Raw genomic sequence first — 14,475 nt, forward strand, 5'->3', positions numbered from 1 at the left:
TTTTTCTTGATAGTTATTTCAAGCATGGAATTAACTACGTTTTTTGGATGTGACTGCTCTAAACTCATGCATGAAAAAGGTGAATAATTGTGTTGTTGCTGGAATAAAGAATATTTTCTATCTTAATGATACTCAACGAAGAACAGTATGAACAAAAGATTTAGTTTATTTGTAAAGGAACATAACAAAGCTTTTCGGTTTTAATTACAGTTGCATAGGCATAATACTAATTTAAACATTAATAGAGTTTAGCTGGCAGTGGTCACTACTAGGAGAAAACCTCTAGACACTGTTTTAAAACCACTAGAAAGTGGGCCACTTCTATTTTATTTATTTATTTATTATTTTATTTGGGTAATAAAAGGTGTGTGAAGAGACATCGCTGTCTTTCTATTTGATGTGTGTTTAACCTCTTTTCTCCAAAGTTCAGAAAATTCCTTTTTTAGAATGAGGATCAGTCACCTCTGTCATACATCTGCCCATCTCACACTGCTGCTTTCATATTTACTGACTTCATTGTCATAAGATGCAATGATTTTTATACACAACCTTGTATATGACTACTGGAAAACATACTGAAATGATAGAGACGAAGTAAAAGAGAAATTTTTGTCAGTCATCAATTTGTGTACTTGTCCTAATCAGTAAACATCTAATACATCAATTTCTAATTACAATTATTAATAAAATTTATTTCTTAACATATTGATTTATTCTTTTTTATAGTTTTTTGTCTTTTTCACATAAAGTTGTAATTATTTGCTCTATTTCAAATGGCACAGCAATAAGACTATAAATGGCTTTATCAAGTAAATATTTGCTGTGACTGCCCATGAGAGCAGCTAAACTCCATTACTTACAGTTGACAGTAATGCTGAAATACATCTGATTAGTGAAAATAAACTGTTTTATTGAGACCACACATAGTCTCAGGTGCTTTCATTTAAGAAAAGATGACAAACATTGGGAAAAGCCATTCTTACTACAATCTAAACTGTGTATGGGTGTGTGTGTAAAAAAAAAACTCCTCCAGGACCTCTTAAAACTGAATTTTACTGGTGTGTCCTGTTCATAGCTGTTATGAACTGTTACAAAGCTATTTTTAAAATCCTTTGCTGCTACATTTTCTCCTTCCAGGTCACATAATTTACTAAATGTACTTGTTAGAGTCAGGTTTAAGGTGCTGAATTTCTTTAACTTTTAAGAACTATTACAATACTATATTTTGTTGTTATAATTTAGAAAAAACAGTAAGATTAGGTCCTGTTTGTTATTTTAAGTGTCTAACTAATTGCTCATGTGATAGTCCTGTTCTTGGTGCACTCTTTGCTTCTGTCTGTTCCTTCCAGGTTTTGCTGTAGAAACAAACGTGCAGCCTGTTTTCTTCTGTAATGCATCTGCCACTCATTACTAGTTCATGATTTACTTCAGTGTTGTGACCATTATGCACATTTGACCATTATGCACTCAACTACTGCATTTTAAAGAAAAAAAAATTGAAATTAAGGTGGAAAAGATGGTTATGTGCATGATGTATTCTAAGTGAATGTGAGTTTAAGTGTTTTAAATAGTTGCTACTTATCGAAATAACTGTATTGTTATTCTGCACATTAACAACTAAAAACAAATTGGAAAAGTTAGACCTATGTGGTTCTGAACTGCAGGGATTTTGCAGAATTCTCTTAGACAAAAGTTGTCCTGAAGTTACTGTAGCTGACAGTGGTTCGAATATCTGAGAGGTCTGCAAAAATTGAGGTTTTGATAGCAACATTTGTTTTCTACGATGTGACTACAGAAAAAAGATTATTTCTTTTTCTTCAAGTTGCCCCTTTATCTTGATATTGTCTGGCTCCTCTGACAGTTCCTTTACTCACTGGCAGCTCCGCCAGAGGAGATTTAGTAGCACTGTTAGGAATGACTGTGTTCTGTAGATGACTCGGGTTTCAAGGACAAGTGCCTCGAAGTAGTCCTTGCAAACAACTCCTTCAGAAATATGCTACTTAACAATGCTAAGCATTGGGTTAAAGAGTATTTTTTTTCTGAGCATTTTGTGTTTACTTGCTGATTTTTACAGTATTTGGTGAGAGGGTATAGTATGTTCTCATTTTTTTTGTGCCCACAGCTCTCATGCAGCTAGAGAAAAATACTAATGTACATTAAGAAAAGCTATTGGCAATTTGGTTGTTGTTTCTTGTATTTCAGTCTGTATTATGTAAATCAGTTTTCTGTATTTTAATTTTCTCTCTCTTTATTCTTCATCCAGATTCCACCAAGAAAATTAAGGATGTCTTAGAAGAATTCCATGGCAGTGGTGTATTAGCAAAATATAATCCTGAAGGGGTAATTCTTCTTCATTCTTCAATGGTCAGAAATGGTGGGGAGAAATATTTACAAATGTTGTAGCAAATCTAAGCATTTGAAATAAAAGGTTATTCATAAATCAGTTCTTTGGGGTATTTGAAACTCTTTGGAAAACAAAAATATGAATAATTTTAATAACTAAAAGTTTACAAACATCATATTAGATAGACCTGCTTAATAGTTTACATAAACCCCCATTTTCTTTTCTAAGATTTAAACAAAGAGACAGGAAAAAAATCTACTACCCTTATGGTAAGGTTAACATGCTTCCCAATTATTTTTAAAGATTGGAAATGTTAAGCATAATTTCAAAAGTTAGAAAAGTAAAATCTGTTCAGTTAAGATTTCTTTTTGAATTCTGTTTCTCCTGTGTTTTTTTCTGGTGGTGGGATCCCCATCACTAAAGGAGAAAATATTTTTTTCTGATATTATTGAACAAAGAGTTCAGCTGAAAAAAAAGCACGCGTGTGTGTGTATGTGTGATTACATTGTCACTGCAGATTCACTACTAGACTAAATATTATGGTTTGGCTGATGGAAAAAGCCAGATTGTTTTCTTTTGTTGTCCTCAATTGCAATTTGTATCTGCTTAGCACATCCTAATAGCGTGATTCAAAATGTAGCTAAATAGAAACCTGTTTCAGTAATGTTTCTAAAACTAATATTTCTAACTGTGCTGTGGAATTCAGAATAGAAAAATGTGCTAACCATTATGAAAATTACTTGATCTTACATTTCAGGATGTAAAAGACAAGAATTATTGTGAAGTAAAGTAGTTATAACTCATTAAGTATTGAAAAATTGTTTGACACTTTGAACTTTGCAAAGCATAATGTTGGTCATTTTAGTCAGTTTCTGAGGAAAATATTTCATAATTCAGTAAAATATTATAAGTTGATCTTGTCAATGGTTATTTTAAATCTCCATTATTTTAGTTAAATAGAATCCTAGATTATAAAAGGATGGGAATACTGTGATCATCTAATTTATTCTCCAATGTAACACAGGCTGTAAGACTCCCTTAACTCTATGTATGTATATAAGTTTTTGATTTTTCTATAAATGTGTGAGCTGTTGATTTACAAACTCAGCGCTTGCTCTTTTTTTTTGCTTTTAACTTCTGTAGTTTTCTTTGTGCTCTTACTGTATGTGATAAAATGCTCTTAATTTATTATTGTAATTTTTTCTTGAAATTCTGCACTCACTTTCAGTCATCATACAATGTTTTCAGTTTTGTGAAGTGTAACCTTTTAAAATACAACATAATTGTGCATTTTGTGCATATTTAAATATCACATTGCCATGTAGGTAACACATGATTGAATTACCAATGTTGCATAAAAAAAATCAGTATTTAAAGTTGTGAGATTAGTTTCTTTTAATGAAATCATTCCTCCAATTTGGGGGTATGTGGAGGTTGAGTCATGGCAAAAAGTGATCAGTATGGGCGCCTGGGACAACTGCTCTGACTGAAGCCAGTGGCAGAATTTGTGCAAAGCTGGCATTAATAAACACAATTGGTCCTGAGCTGAGTCTGACTCTGTATGGTGTTTCCTAGAGTTCTTCATTTCACAGCAGTTTGTTTGCAGAATCCTACCAATGCACTGAAACATCCAGGGATTACAGAGCACCCAAGCCAGTGGGCAGGATGGGAGGACGGAAGGGGTGGAAGAAATGCAGGTCAGACACCCTGTGGTGGCTTCAGTGTCTTCAGCAGGGATCAAGCTATTCACTACTACTGGGTCAATGTTAGACCCAAGCTAACCCTGACAGCTTTTGTACTTTGCTTCTTAGCACTTAGACTTCAGGGAGTCCAACGTAAGGAAAACACAGTTAGCAGTGAAGCTACTTTGGGTCTAGTAGGGTTTATTAGCTCAAGTTTCGTGCAATAAGCTGCTGAACTGGAACCAAAGTGGCTGAAATTTCCTCTGCAGTTGAGTGAATATTCCAAGTCAGACAGAAATGCCTTTGCACAAGTGTGTCTATGTTTTTGGCATGTATTCAACCTGCTACGTGGATAAACTCTTTACAGAATGATTTGCAAGTTGATTGTGTCTGGTCGGATGAGGACTCCATGAGTTGGAGGTACTATTTAAGTTAAGTAATTAATTATTATCTGTAAATGAGACGACAAAAATTGATTGATCCTGCTGAAATCAGTCATAATGCAGCTTTTTTAACTTCCACGTATTATAGACAGCACTTCCATTTTGTTGTTGTGTTTTGTACAGGGTGCCATCATGTTTCCATTTTAGCTCTTATTTCCTAGATCGTTATCTCATAAGTACTCCAAGTATTTTCCAAGTCTTGTCAATATTCTACTGAAAGGTGCCAGTTTTTTACGAATAAAAGCATAGAGCTATGGCAGATTCAGCAGTGTGATATATTCAGGTACTTAAGAAAAAGCCTTAAGAACTTCCTGTTTCAAGCTTCTCCCTGCTTAAAGGGTTCAGGAATTTATTCTACTCCATTGCTTCTATATTGAAGATTTTTATCACAAGCTGATTTAATAGGACGCAAACAGCAAAAGAAAAGCTACTGGTATTCAAAGCTTGTTATCTGAAGTCATCTGGTTTGTTTTTCCATTATCTTATATCTTGTTGAGTGAGTAGCTTTCGGGCTTGGTGGAAATGATGTATCTGATTATCAGAAGATATGCAGTATTGGGAGTTTATTTATGGAGCTTTTACTCTCTGCTTTCAATGTAATAGAGATGACTAAAACTTCTACAAATGCTACTGAACCTCTGCCCTTCCACCTTCTTCTCTAAGTCGGTGTCAAATATGTAATTAAGAGTAGATTTTATACCTGATGTAAGACACAGACAGGTTAAGATCAGCCTTCTGGAAAGCTGTGGTTTCTAAATACTATTTCCATCATATAAGATTTATTTAAATTAATTTCACTTCAGCCATTTCACTTTCAGAGGAGCACTGAATAGGCTAGCAAGAATTAGGAAAGCAGATGAAGCTAAAGACTGTATCTAAATGGGTAGTAAGTACACATCGTTGTGTGCTGGTAGTCCTAGTGTTGTCATCCTTTTTGAGGGATCTGTTGGAGTGCACCATAATTTCTTGTTTACCTGCTTACCTGTTTACCATCTAGAGTTCCTAGGGTTAATCACTGAGTGAAGAGTGAGGGTGGAAGGTGTGTGGAGGGGTCTCAAGGAGTCAGGGGGCAGCTTGCATTTGCAGGGCAGTGCTCCAGAGTTCCACAGTTCAGAGGTGGGTAAAAAGAATAAATGTGCATATGCAGAAAGACCAGGAAAACAAAAATTTCCGGGAACATTATGACAATGAGTGCAGGACACAAGGCATGTTCTGTGTTCTGATCTGTCCAGACAGGTGAAGCCCCAGGTTTGACAGAGTGTTTGCAGTCAGGTTGCAATCATCTGCCTGCTCCCAAGGATTTTTGCATTTTTGGAAGTAGTGCAGATACTGCTAAGAAGCTTTCTCCAGTGTCCTTCTGATTTCCAGAGGTTTTAGGGTTTTTCTAACTTAACTCTGCGGACATATCAAAGATATGTCTGATAACTCTAGTTTAGCAAAAGTCTGTTACAATCAGTGTAATTTATGCAGACAATACAATTGTATTTATAACTTTAAGGTAGTACCTGTTTCTGGGAAGTAGAGATAGCAGTTTGTGAATAAGGTAGAAAATCAATACAGCACCTTTATTAAAAGGAGTAAAAACTAAGCTAGAAACTAAAGCAGCATACAATGATGACTTGTGCGACAGTGCTTCCTAATGTCTATAGTCTCACAGAGTCATCTGGGTTGGAAAAGACTCCTAAGATCATTGAGACCAACTGTCAACCTAACACTGCCAAGTCCACCACTAACCATGTCCCTAAGTGCCACGTCTACCTGTCTTTTAAATACCTCCAGGGATGGTGACTCAACCACTTCCCTGGGCAGCCTGTTCCAATGCTTGATAACTCTTTCGGTGAAGAATTATTTCCTAATAGGCAATCTAAACCTCCCCTGGCACAACTTGAGGTAGTTTCCTCTTGTTCTATCGCTCGTCACTTGGGAGAAGAGACTGACCCCCACCTTGCTACAACCTCACTTTCAGGTAGTTGTAGCGAGCGATAAGGTCTCCCCTCAGCCTCCTTTTCTCCAGGCTGAACAACCCCAGTTCCTTCAGCTGCTCCTCATAAGACTTGTGCTCTGGACCCTTCACCAGGTTTGTTGCTCTTCTTTGGACATGGTCTAGAATCTCAATGTCTTTCTTGTAGTGAGGGGCCCAAAACCAAACACAGTATTCGAGGTGCAGCCTCACCAGTGCTGAGTACAGGCGGATAATCCCTTCCCTAGTCTTGCTGGCCATACTATTGCCGATAGAGGCCAGGATGCTGGATGCTGTTGGCCTTCTTGTCCACCTGGGCACACTGCTGGCTTATATTTGGCCAGCTGTCGACCACCCCCCCCCAAGTTTGTTTCTGCTGGGCAGCTTTTCAGCTACCCTTCCTCAAGCCTGTAGCACTGCATGGGATTGTTGTGACCCAAGTGCGGGACCTGGCATTTGGCCTTGTTGAATCTCATACCATTGATCCAGCCTGTCCAGATGCCTCTGTAGAGCCTTTATACCCTCAAGCAGATTGACACTCCCGCCCAACTTGGTGTCATCTGCAAACTTACTTGATCCCCTTGTCCAGATCATTGATAAAGATATTAAACAAAACTGGCCCCAATACTGAGCCCTGGTGAACACCACTTGTGATCAGCTGCCAACTGGATTTAACTCCATTCATCACAACTCTTTGGGCCTGGCCCTCCAGCCATGTTTTTACCCAGCAAAGACTACGCCCGTCCAAACCATAAGCAATGAGTTTCTCCAGGAGAATGCTATGGCAAATGGTGTCAAGGGCTTTAATAAAGTCCAGGTAAACAACATCTACAGCCTTTCCCTCATCCACTAAGCAGGTCACATTGTCATGTCAAGTTAGTCAAGCAGGACCTGCCTTTCATAAACCTGTGCTGACCGCGCCTAATTGCCTGGTTGTCCTATACGTTCCATGTGATGGCTTTCAAGATGATCTGCTCCATAACTTTCCACAGCACCGAGGTCAAACTGATAGGTCTGTAGTTCCCCGGATCCTCCTTGCAGCCTTGTAGGTGGGCATCATATTAGTTAACCTACAGTCAGATGGGACCCTCCCCAGTTAGCCAAGACTCCTGATAAATGATGGGAAGTGGCTCAGTGAGCGCTTCCACCAGTTTTCTCAGTACTCTTGGGTGGATCTCATCTGGCCCCATAGACTTTTGTGTGTCTAAGTGGTGTAGCAGGTTGCTAACCATTTCCCTGTGGATTTTTGGGGCTTCATTCAGCTCCCCGTCTTTGTCTTCCAGTTCAGGGGACTGGGTACCCCGAGAACAACTGGTCTTACTGTTAAAGACTGAGGCAAAGATGATGTTAAGTACCTCAGCCTTTTCCTCAGCCTTTGTCACTATGTTTCGCCCCACATCCAATAAAGGATGGAGATACGTCTTAGTCCTCCTTTTGTTGTTAATGTATTTATGGAATTTATCATGGTATTCACTTCCGATTAAGTTGTTTCATTAACAACTGTTCTTGGCAACAAGTAAATTTTTATGTTTTTTTTTTTTTTTTTAAGTACACAGGGGTGAAAAACAAACATTGTATTTGCTTTTTTTCCCCTTGGTTATCTGTCATTGCATGTTTAAAAATAAATTGCTTGCACTCCCTAATCAAGACTAGAATACTGATTTAGAACCATTTTCTTGACATATGTGCTAATGCAAGAAAATGGGATATTCTATCGAATGTCTTAAACCTGTTCATCTACATCACTAACCTTTCAGCAAAAATAGTTTTACTATAAAAGCAGAGCCTGAGTGTTACGACACTGCACTAATATATGTATATTCTTTCTTTCTTTGCATGCATTACAGAAACAAGATATACTTAATCAAGTAAGTAATCTTAATTTGATTTTTTTTTCCTTTTGTTATGCAGAGGAGCAGTATCTTTTATTTTGTAGCCTTCCATTGAGATGACACTTATTAACTAATACTGCATGTGGCTATTCTTGTCGGATAATAGACAAATATTTAAAGCTGAGAGCAAAGTACACTCTCTTTCTGCTGGCAGATTTTTTCACTAGGTGATTTTCATTTCTGTCATTCATAGTACATAATTTTGCTATCATTAATTGAGAGGAATATGAAAAATTAGTTAAGAGTAAGTAATTAACTTGTTCCATACTTGTCACAGAAATTTCTGCTTACTGGTGAGATCTCATAATGGTTTGTATTATTCTGAAATGACAATGACACATCTTAGAAACAGTATTAAATACTGTTTCTGTAGCCATATAATACCATTTATATACAGCAGGCTTAACTTTGCAGATTTTTTAATTTGAATAAGGCTTATAGTATGCTTTAAGCGATTGTGACTCTACAGCAATTGCAAGAGAAATGGTTAAAGAGCTGATCATCAACCCAAGACTGCTTCTGAGAAGCTTCAGTAGCATAAAACCAGGTATAAAAATGCAATGAAAAAAAAAAGTTAGGGAAGAAAGACTAATCAAATGAACTATTTTTTAAATGACCTAGTTATTCTTCCTTTGTAGCACGGGGGAGTTTAAAAAGCCCCTGCTCAGCTCTTCTGGGAAGAGGCAGACGGAACATGAGAACAGTGAGGAAGTCAAGAGATTTAAAGGATTAGTTTTGTAGGAACCCCTCACTTTCTGGGGTCAAAGGCCAGTTGAGCTTTTGGAGGTATGATACTGAGAGCAGTACTCCCCATTCACAAAAGGACTGAGTTTTTTTCAGATGAACAACATTACTTTTTTAGTAAGCTAACAGAGTTGCTGCAATGGGTCCTGATAGAGAAGGTATTTAGGTTAAAGCAGTGTATCTAGGACCAGTTTTGGGACTAATCTTATTAGTATTTTTGCTAATAACCTTGTCAAAAGTAGGAAATCAATAATAATAGATTCAACTCAGTAAGCCAAATTTGTAAATTGTTGGTAAAATGGAGAAAAATCTGAATATTATACAGGAAAAGCTTGATGACATTATGGACTGTAGTAAATGGAAATGGAATGAAATGCGCTGGTGCAGAGTACGTTGTAGTGTACCCTGGGATTAGTGCCATCATTAGATAAATTGCTGTGTGTGGTAGTTGATCACAAGATGATTGCAAAGCATCATTGTGGTTTGGTCACGAAGAAGAGAAATATATTACTGGGACATTGTAATAGTATTCCTGGCCATCGTGGTCTGAGAACAAGACAAGGCTTGTAAGAAAAAGCAGTGTCTTAGGCCTATTTACATGAGTGGAAAATTATTTAGGATTTCAAGTGCACAGAAATATGGATTCTAAGAAGGATTTTTGTGCCATTTCCCTTGGCTACATTCTTTGATCTGACAGAAGATACTAATTTACTGTAAAAATTATAATATTATTATAATATATAAAGTGAAGTATTACTGCTATAGATATAAAGATTTAATTTTGTATAAAAAGGTACTACAGAAACCACATCTTTCTGCTTTTGACCAAATGATGGGACAAAGTGAACTCAAATTGGAACTAATTAACAGAAGGGTTAGTTGGATGTGGAGAATTGTAACATATCTATTATGTAGGAGAAGCCTGTCCCTTACATGTAAGTAACTGAGGACTAAGAAAGGATGTTGTATCTTTCTAGCTACAAAAGAGAAAAATTTAGTAACTTGTATCACCAGCAGAAAACTCTGCCCTTCAGAAACTGGGCACTCAGTGTTTTTCTGGCTCTCTGGGCAGAATTTCTAGGGAAACAGCTTCCTGGATATCTAGAGAGTTGGGAAGCCTGCCAGGCAGAGATGCTGGCCGTATGGCTGTAAGCCTGCCTTCTGTGGAAAGTGTTGAGGGCGCCGAGGTGTAAAATGTTTCAGGTAGTCAATTTCTTCTGCAAAACTCTTCTGTTTTGAACATTGTTTATGATCTTTAGTGGTCCCTCTGTCTCCTTTTCTCAGTCTGTGCTAACATCTCTCCCTCCTTGCTATCTTTCTTTCCTTTTGATATTTCCACTCTCTGCCTTAAGATCACATTTTTATCCTTTTTTTTCCTCTACTTTTTTGCATTGTACAGTACCTTATGTTTTAGTTTTATGAGCCTCATTCTGCTTTCATTTACAAGTTACCTGATTAATTTCCATAGTTTGTTAAATGGTGAACTCAAGGACTATTTTCCTGAACTGATGTGCACAAGATACTGTTTTAAAGTATTTTAAAATAAAAAGAGGTTTTGGGTTTTTTTTGTTTATTAGGGTACCAACATCAGTGTTTAGGTAGTATTTAGATTCAGGCCAGAGGGACCATTCTATTTCAAAGAATATGCTGCTTTAAGCTACACAATTTTAAAGGAAAACCAACCAAATAAAAGTGGACGGTCACACTCGTGTCTGTTTTATTTTTAACATATTTCATTTGAAGAGTGACAGACTACTCTGACAACATTTCAGCTGCTCTAATATAATGAAAACACTATAAACATGGTACTAATTATGGTACTGAGCTATAAAGTATGAAAAATGCTATCCTTGTATTTTCGTTTTAATTTGAAATATCAGCTAAGTTGTTCTTTTCTTAAAGTGAAGTAAACATGAAAATAAATTAATTTTGAAAGGATACATCTAGTGTATTTCTCGAGTTTTACATTGCCATTAGTGAATATTTAAAATTGATGCATTTCAACTCAAGTGTACATGCAATGGTGCGATATTTATGCAAAATCATGGGTTACAACTTTTTATTCTACTAGTCATTGGTGATAGATTTCGTAATATTTAACTACTAAGATGTGCTTAGCATCAATGGAAAAGTATCTTTCTGTGTTTTTTAATGATGGTAATTTTAATTCCTTCACTTGAAGAGTGACAGACTACTCTGACAACATTTCAGCTGCTCTAACATCATGAAAACACTGTAAACAAGGTACCAATTATGGTACTGAGCTGTAAAGCATGAATGTGCCTTCATTTGGTCACTATATGTCTGAATTAATGCTGCGAAAGAAATAGCAAGGGAGAGGTATTTGGCTAATAGGTATTTGAACTCTGCAAAACAGAACCAAATAAAGACATTTTCTTAAGAGAACAGCATTCAATGTTTAAATTCTGTTTGATTTATAACAGTGAGAATTCTGAAGCCATCAAATGAGTGCTGTGTTGGTGCTATAGCGTATTTCAGTTTACATCCTATTTGTAACTGTCGGGTAATAAAGAACTATGTGGTGCGTTTAAACAGTTCAACAGGTGTTTATGTCACCTGGTCAGACACAGGGCAGGTCTGTTTTATTTGCCTACAAAGGATATTGTCGAGAAATTGCAGGCAATGATGAGGATCTAGAACAGCCTAATTGTCATTAGTTTCTGGTTTATATCTCTAAACACATTTAGCTTACTGTAGGTTTACGCAGGCTGCATTAGCAAAGACAAGTTAAAGTGCTTTATCCAGAGTATTTAATTATGACTGGGTTTGTTGTTGGTTGTTGTGTTTTGTTTTTTTTTTTTGGTTTTCATTCTGAAGAACAGTATATTGTGGTTTGGTTTTATGGTGATGGCTGCAGTTACAATTGATTCACCTACACGGTGGCATCTAGATACTGTATATGAAAATGCATGGAGAAACAAAATGTAGAAAAAATACTTTTAATAATAATTTGTTGCAGGAATTAGTCAACAAATGGAAATGCCTTGAAGTCCCCGTGTGCAATACAGGCACTATTGCTAGCAGTGGCCTGTAAGCATATATAATTGAGCAGATGACACACATTGCTCATATATTTTTATCACTTTCTAAGCTATAGTTTTAAAGTCTGGTGAGGAAAAACTCAAACTTAGTTCAGTCAGCACAGCTACACTTTCCTGAAAACTGTAAATTTACTTAGTGCAAAGTGGATGCAAATTGTTGCCAAGTGTAATGGGACATTTTCAACCTTCTATTGGTGTAAGTGACTATTCCAAGTGAAAGACACAGTTAGTCAGGCTCAAATTGTGTTAAATCTCTGCAAAGAGTTCACTCATGAATTTAAACACTTATGAAAGTTTGTCAATTTGTAGGCTTCAAAGCTTTTTTTTTGGGGGGGGGAGGATGAACAGTGACTGTTCACATCACATCTTCACATATTATTTTTCTTACTAAAAGTGTTGTAGCAAATATTTTTAATAAATGTAGCTGAAATAATTTCCACTAAAGTTTGCAATGAACAGAGAAGATCATTACAGTTAAAGTATGTGCGAATGCTACTAATATATAATGCATGTAGAAAAATAATTCTTAATATTAGCCACATTATGAAAATGACAATTCAGTCATGTTTGTCTGTAAGTAGATTTTTGCAGAATCTTCACAAAATCTTCAGATAAATTGTTTGATTCAACCAGAACTTTTTGTCATAACGGATTTTTTTCAGGGATTCATTGATTTTGCTATTTTATTTGGTTTTAGTCTGCAACATGCCACCTACACGATTTTTCCTAATTTCTGTAGCAATTGTAATTTTTGGATGACCAATTCTTCTGGGACAGAATGCAAGCTATCTACTCTTATATTTGCTTAGTGTATAATAATTTATGGATATTTCTTCTCTATTGGTAATACATGTAAAATAGGCCCTGGGTCATAATCTGCTACAAGAGCCTTCTAAAAGTATGTGCCTTATCACTCTTTCTTCTTAACCCCCCCCCACCTATGTATAGTAAATATAGCATGTTTAGTAAATTTATGTATTAAATATATGTAATTATGTGTGTAGTACTTAAGGATATACAAACTTACACACATCTATAATCATGTACTAAAGAAAACCTACTGGTAGTAAGGTGGTGGGTTTTTTTCTTACCTGGATATAAGACTGGGATGAGACTGCGGTGGTTGATAAATGTGTTCCAGATTTATTTTAGTAGTTAGCATAAATTTATTTTAATAATATGAGGATGTAGTACAGCGTTATGCTAAAAATCTAGTTATTTCATAAAAGTTGAATCTTCCCATTTCCATTTTGGATGTTTTTTTGAGTTTACTTCTTTGAAGACACGTGCTAGCTGAGGGAAAATTTTGGCAGTTATATATGTCTGTAGTATTGATAATATCCAAATATTATTTGGCCATATGGAATATTTGGTAGGAGCAGCCTGTGACAGCATGTGATTTTTTTAAAATTTCTTTTTTCTGTAAACATTCACCTCAGTAGATGAGAATTTGCGTGCTGCTTTATCTAAGAAATAATTTTATTTGGTTACCGGAACTTTCAAAACGAATTATGTAAAAAATGTAGTAAATCAAATGCTAAGACCAGAAAATGCTAAGGACTTTCAGCTTAAACTAACTTCAACCTGGTGCACAAAGGCAATCTGCATGAGGAATTCCAAATTTAATTTGAGTTTCTGCCATGTAAACATTAGACATACATTTTAAAAAAACAAAAATTTATGTACTCTCATGTAATTCATTATTTTCTAGCTTATTAACCCTCTATATGGTCTCTGTTCGATTTTTTTTCCACTTATTTTGGCAAAAGTCAGATTTTGAAACATTATCAGAATCAATGAAATCTTCAAAACTTGGACTTTTGCTGGGGGTGCTTTAGCATTGCTTTTCGTAGCTAATCATATAATTCTCACTAAAGGACCAGCATTTGTGTGTGGTTGTTATCATAGCATTATGCATGAATCAAGGCCCTGTAACACCTACTCCTTTTTCAACACCTTATTTTTCAGATATTGGGTCAATATAAATTGTTTAAAAAGAAATAATAAATTAGGGGGACCTACCCACGAACAAAAATAACCCAGAGCTATTACTGTCAGTAGATTAAAGCTGATTATACTCTACATCTTTGGCAACATTTGAAGATCAGGCAACATAATTTAAAAAGTAATTAATTGAAAATTACATTTCAACATAATTCTCTTTCCATTATCTCTGAAATGTTCTCTTTAATAGGTGACTTCATGGAAGTCTGCTGGAATGAACAATTTCTCTTCTCCCTGCACCCCCGCCCCCAAGTCTGTTTTTCAGGATGATGGAAACAGTGGCTTATGTTGAAATATTTTGTACAAATTTAAAAGAAGAAAAAGAGCAAAGAGAATGTGGTATT

The 14,475-nt window shown here is 36.0% G+C and overlaps 1 protein-coding gene across 5 annotated transcripts in view; it reads left to right on the top strand.

Annotated features, from left to right (window-relative positions):
- The window catches only part of DGKB (diacylglycerol kinase beta), a 364,246-nt gene that overhangs the window by 63,050 nt on the left and 286,721 nt on the right, over positions 1–14,475 (top strand). For all 5 annotated transcript variants that reach the window (XM_054192842.1, XM_054192841.1, XM_054192843.1 and 2 more), the window contains exon 3: positions 2,264–2,340. In XM_054192842.1, coding sequence (XP_054048817.1) covers positions 2,264–2,340 — 77 coding nt within the window. The remainder of the gene's footprint in view (positions 1–2,263; positions 2,341–14,475) is intronic.

This window comes from Rissa tridactyla, chromosome 2, assembly GCF_028500815.1.
Source record: "Rissa tridactyla isolate bRisTri1 chromosome 2, bRisTri1.patW.cur.20221130, whole genome shotgun sequence".
In the NCBI taxonomy this organism is placed as follows: Eukaryota; Metazoa; Chordata; class Aves; order Charadriiformes; family Laridae; genus Rissa; species Rissa tridactyla.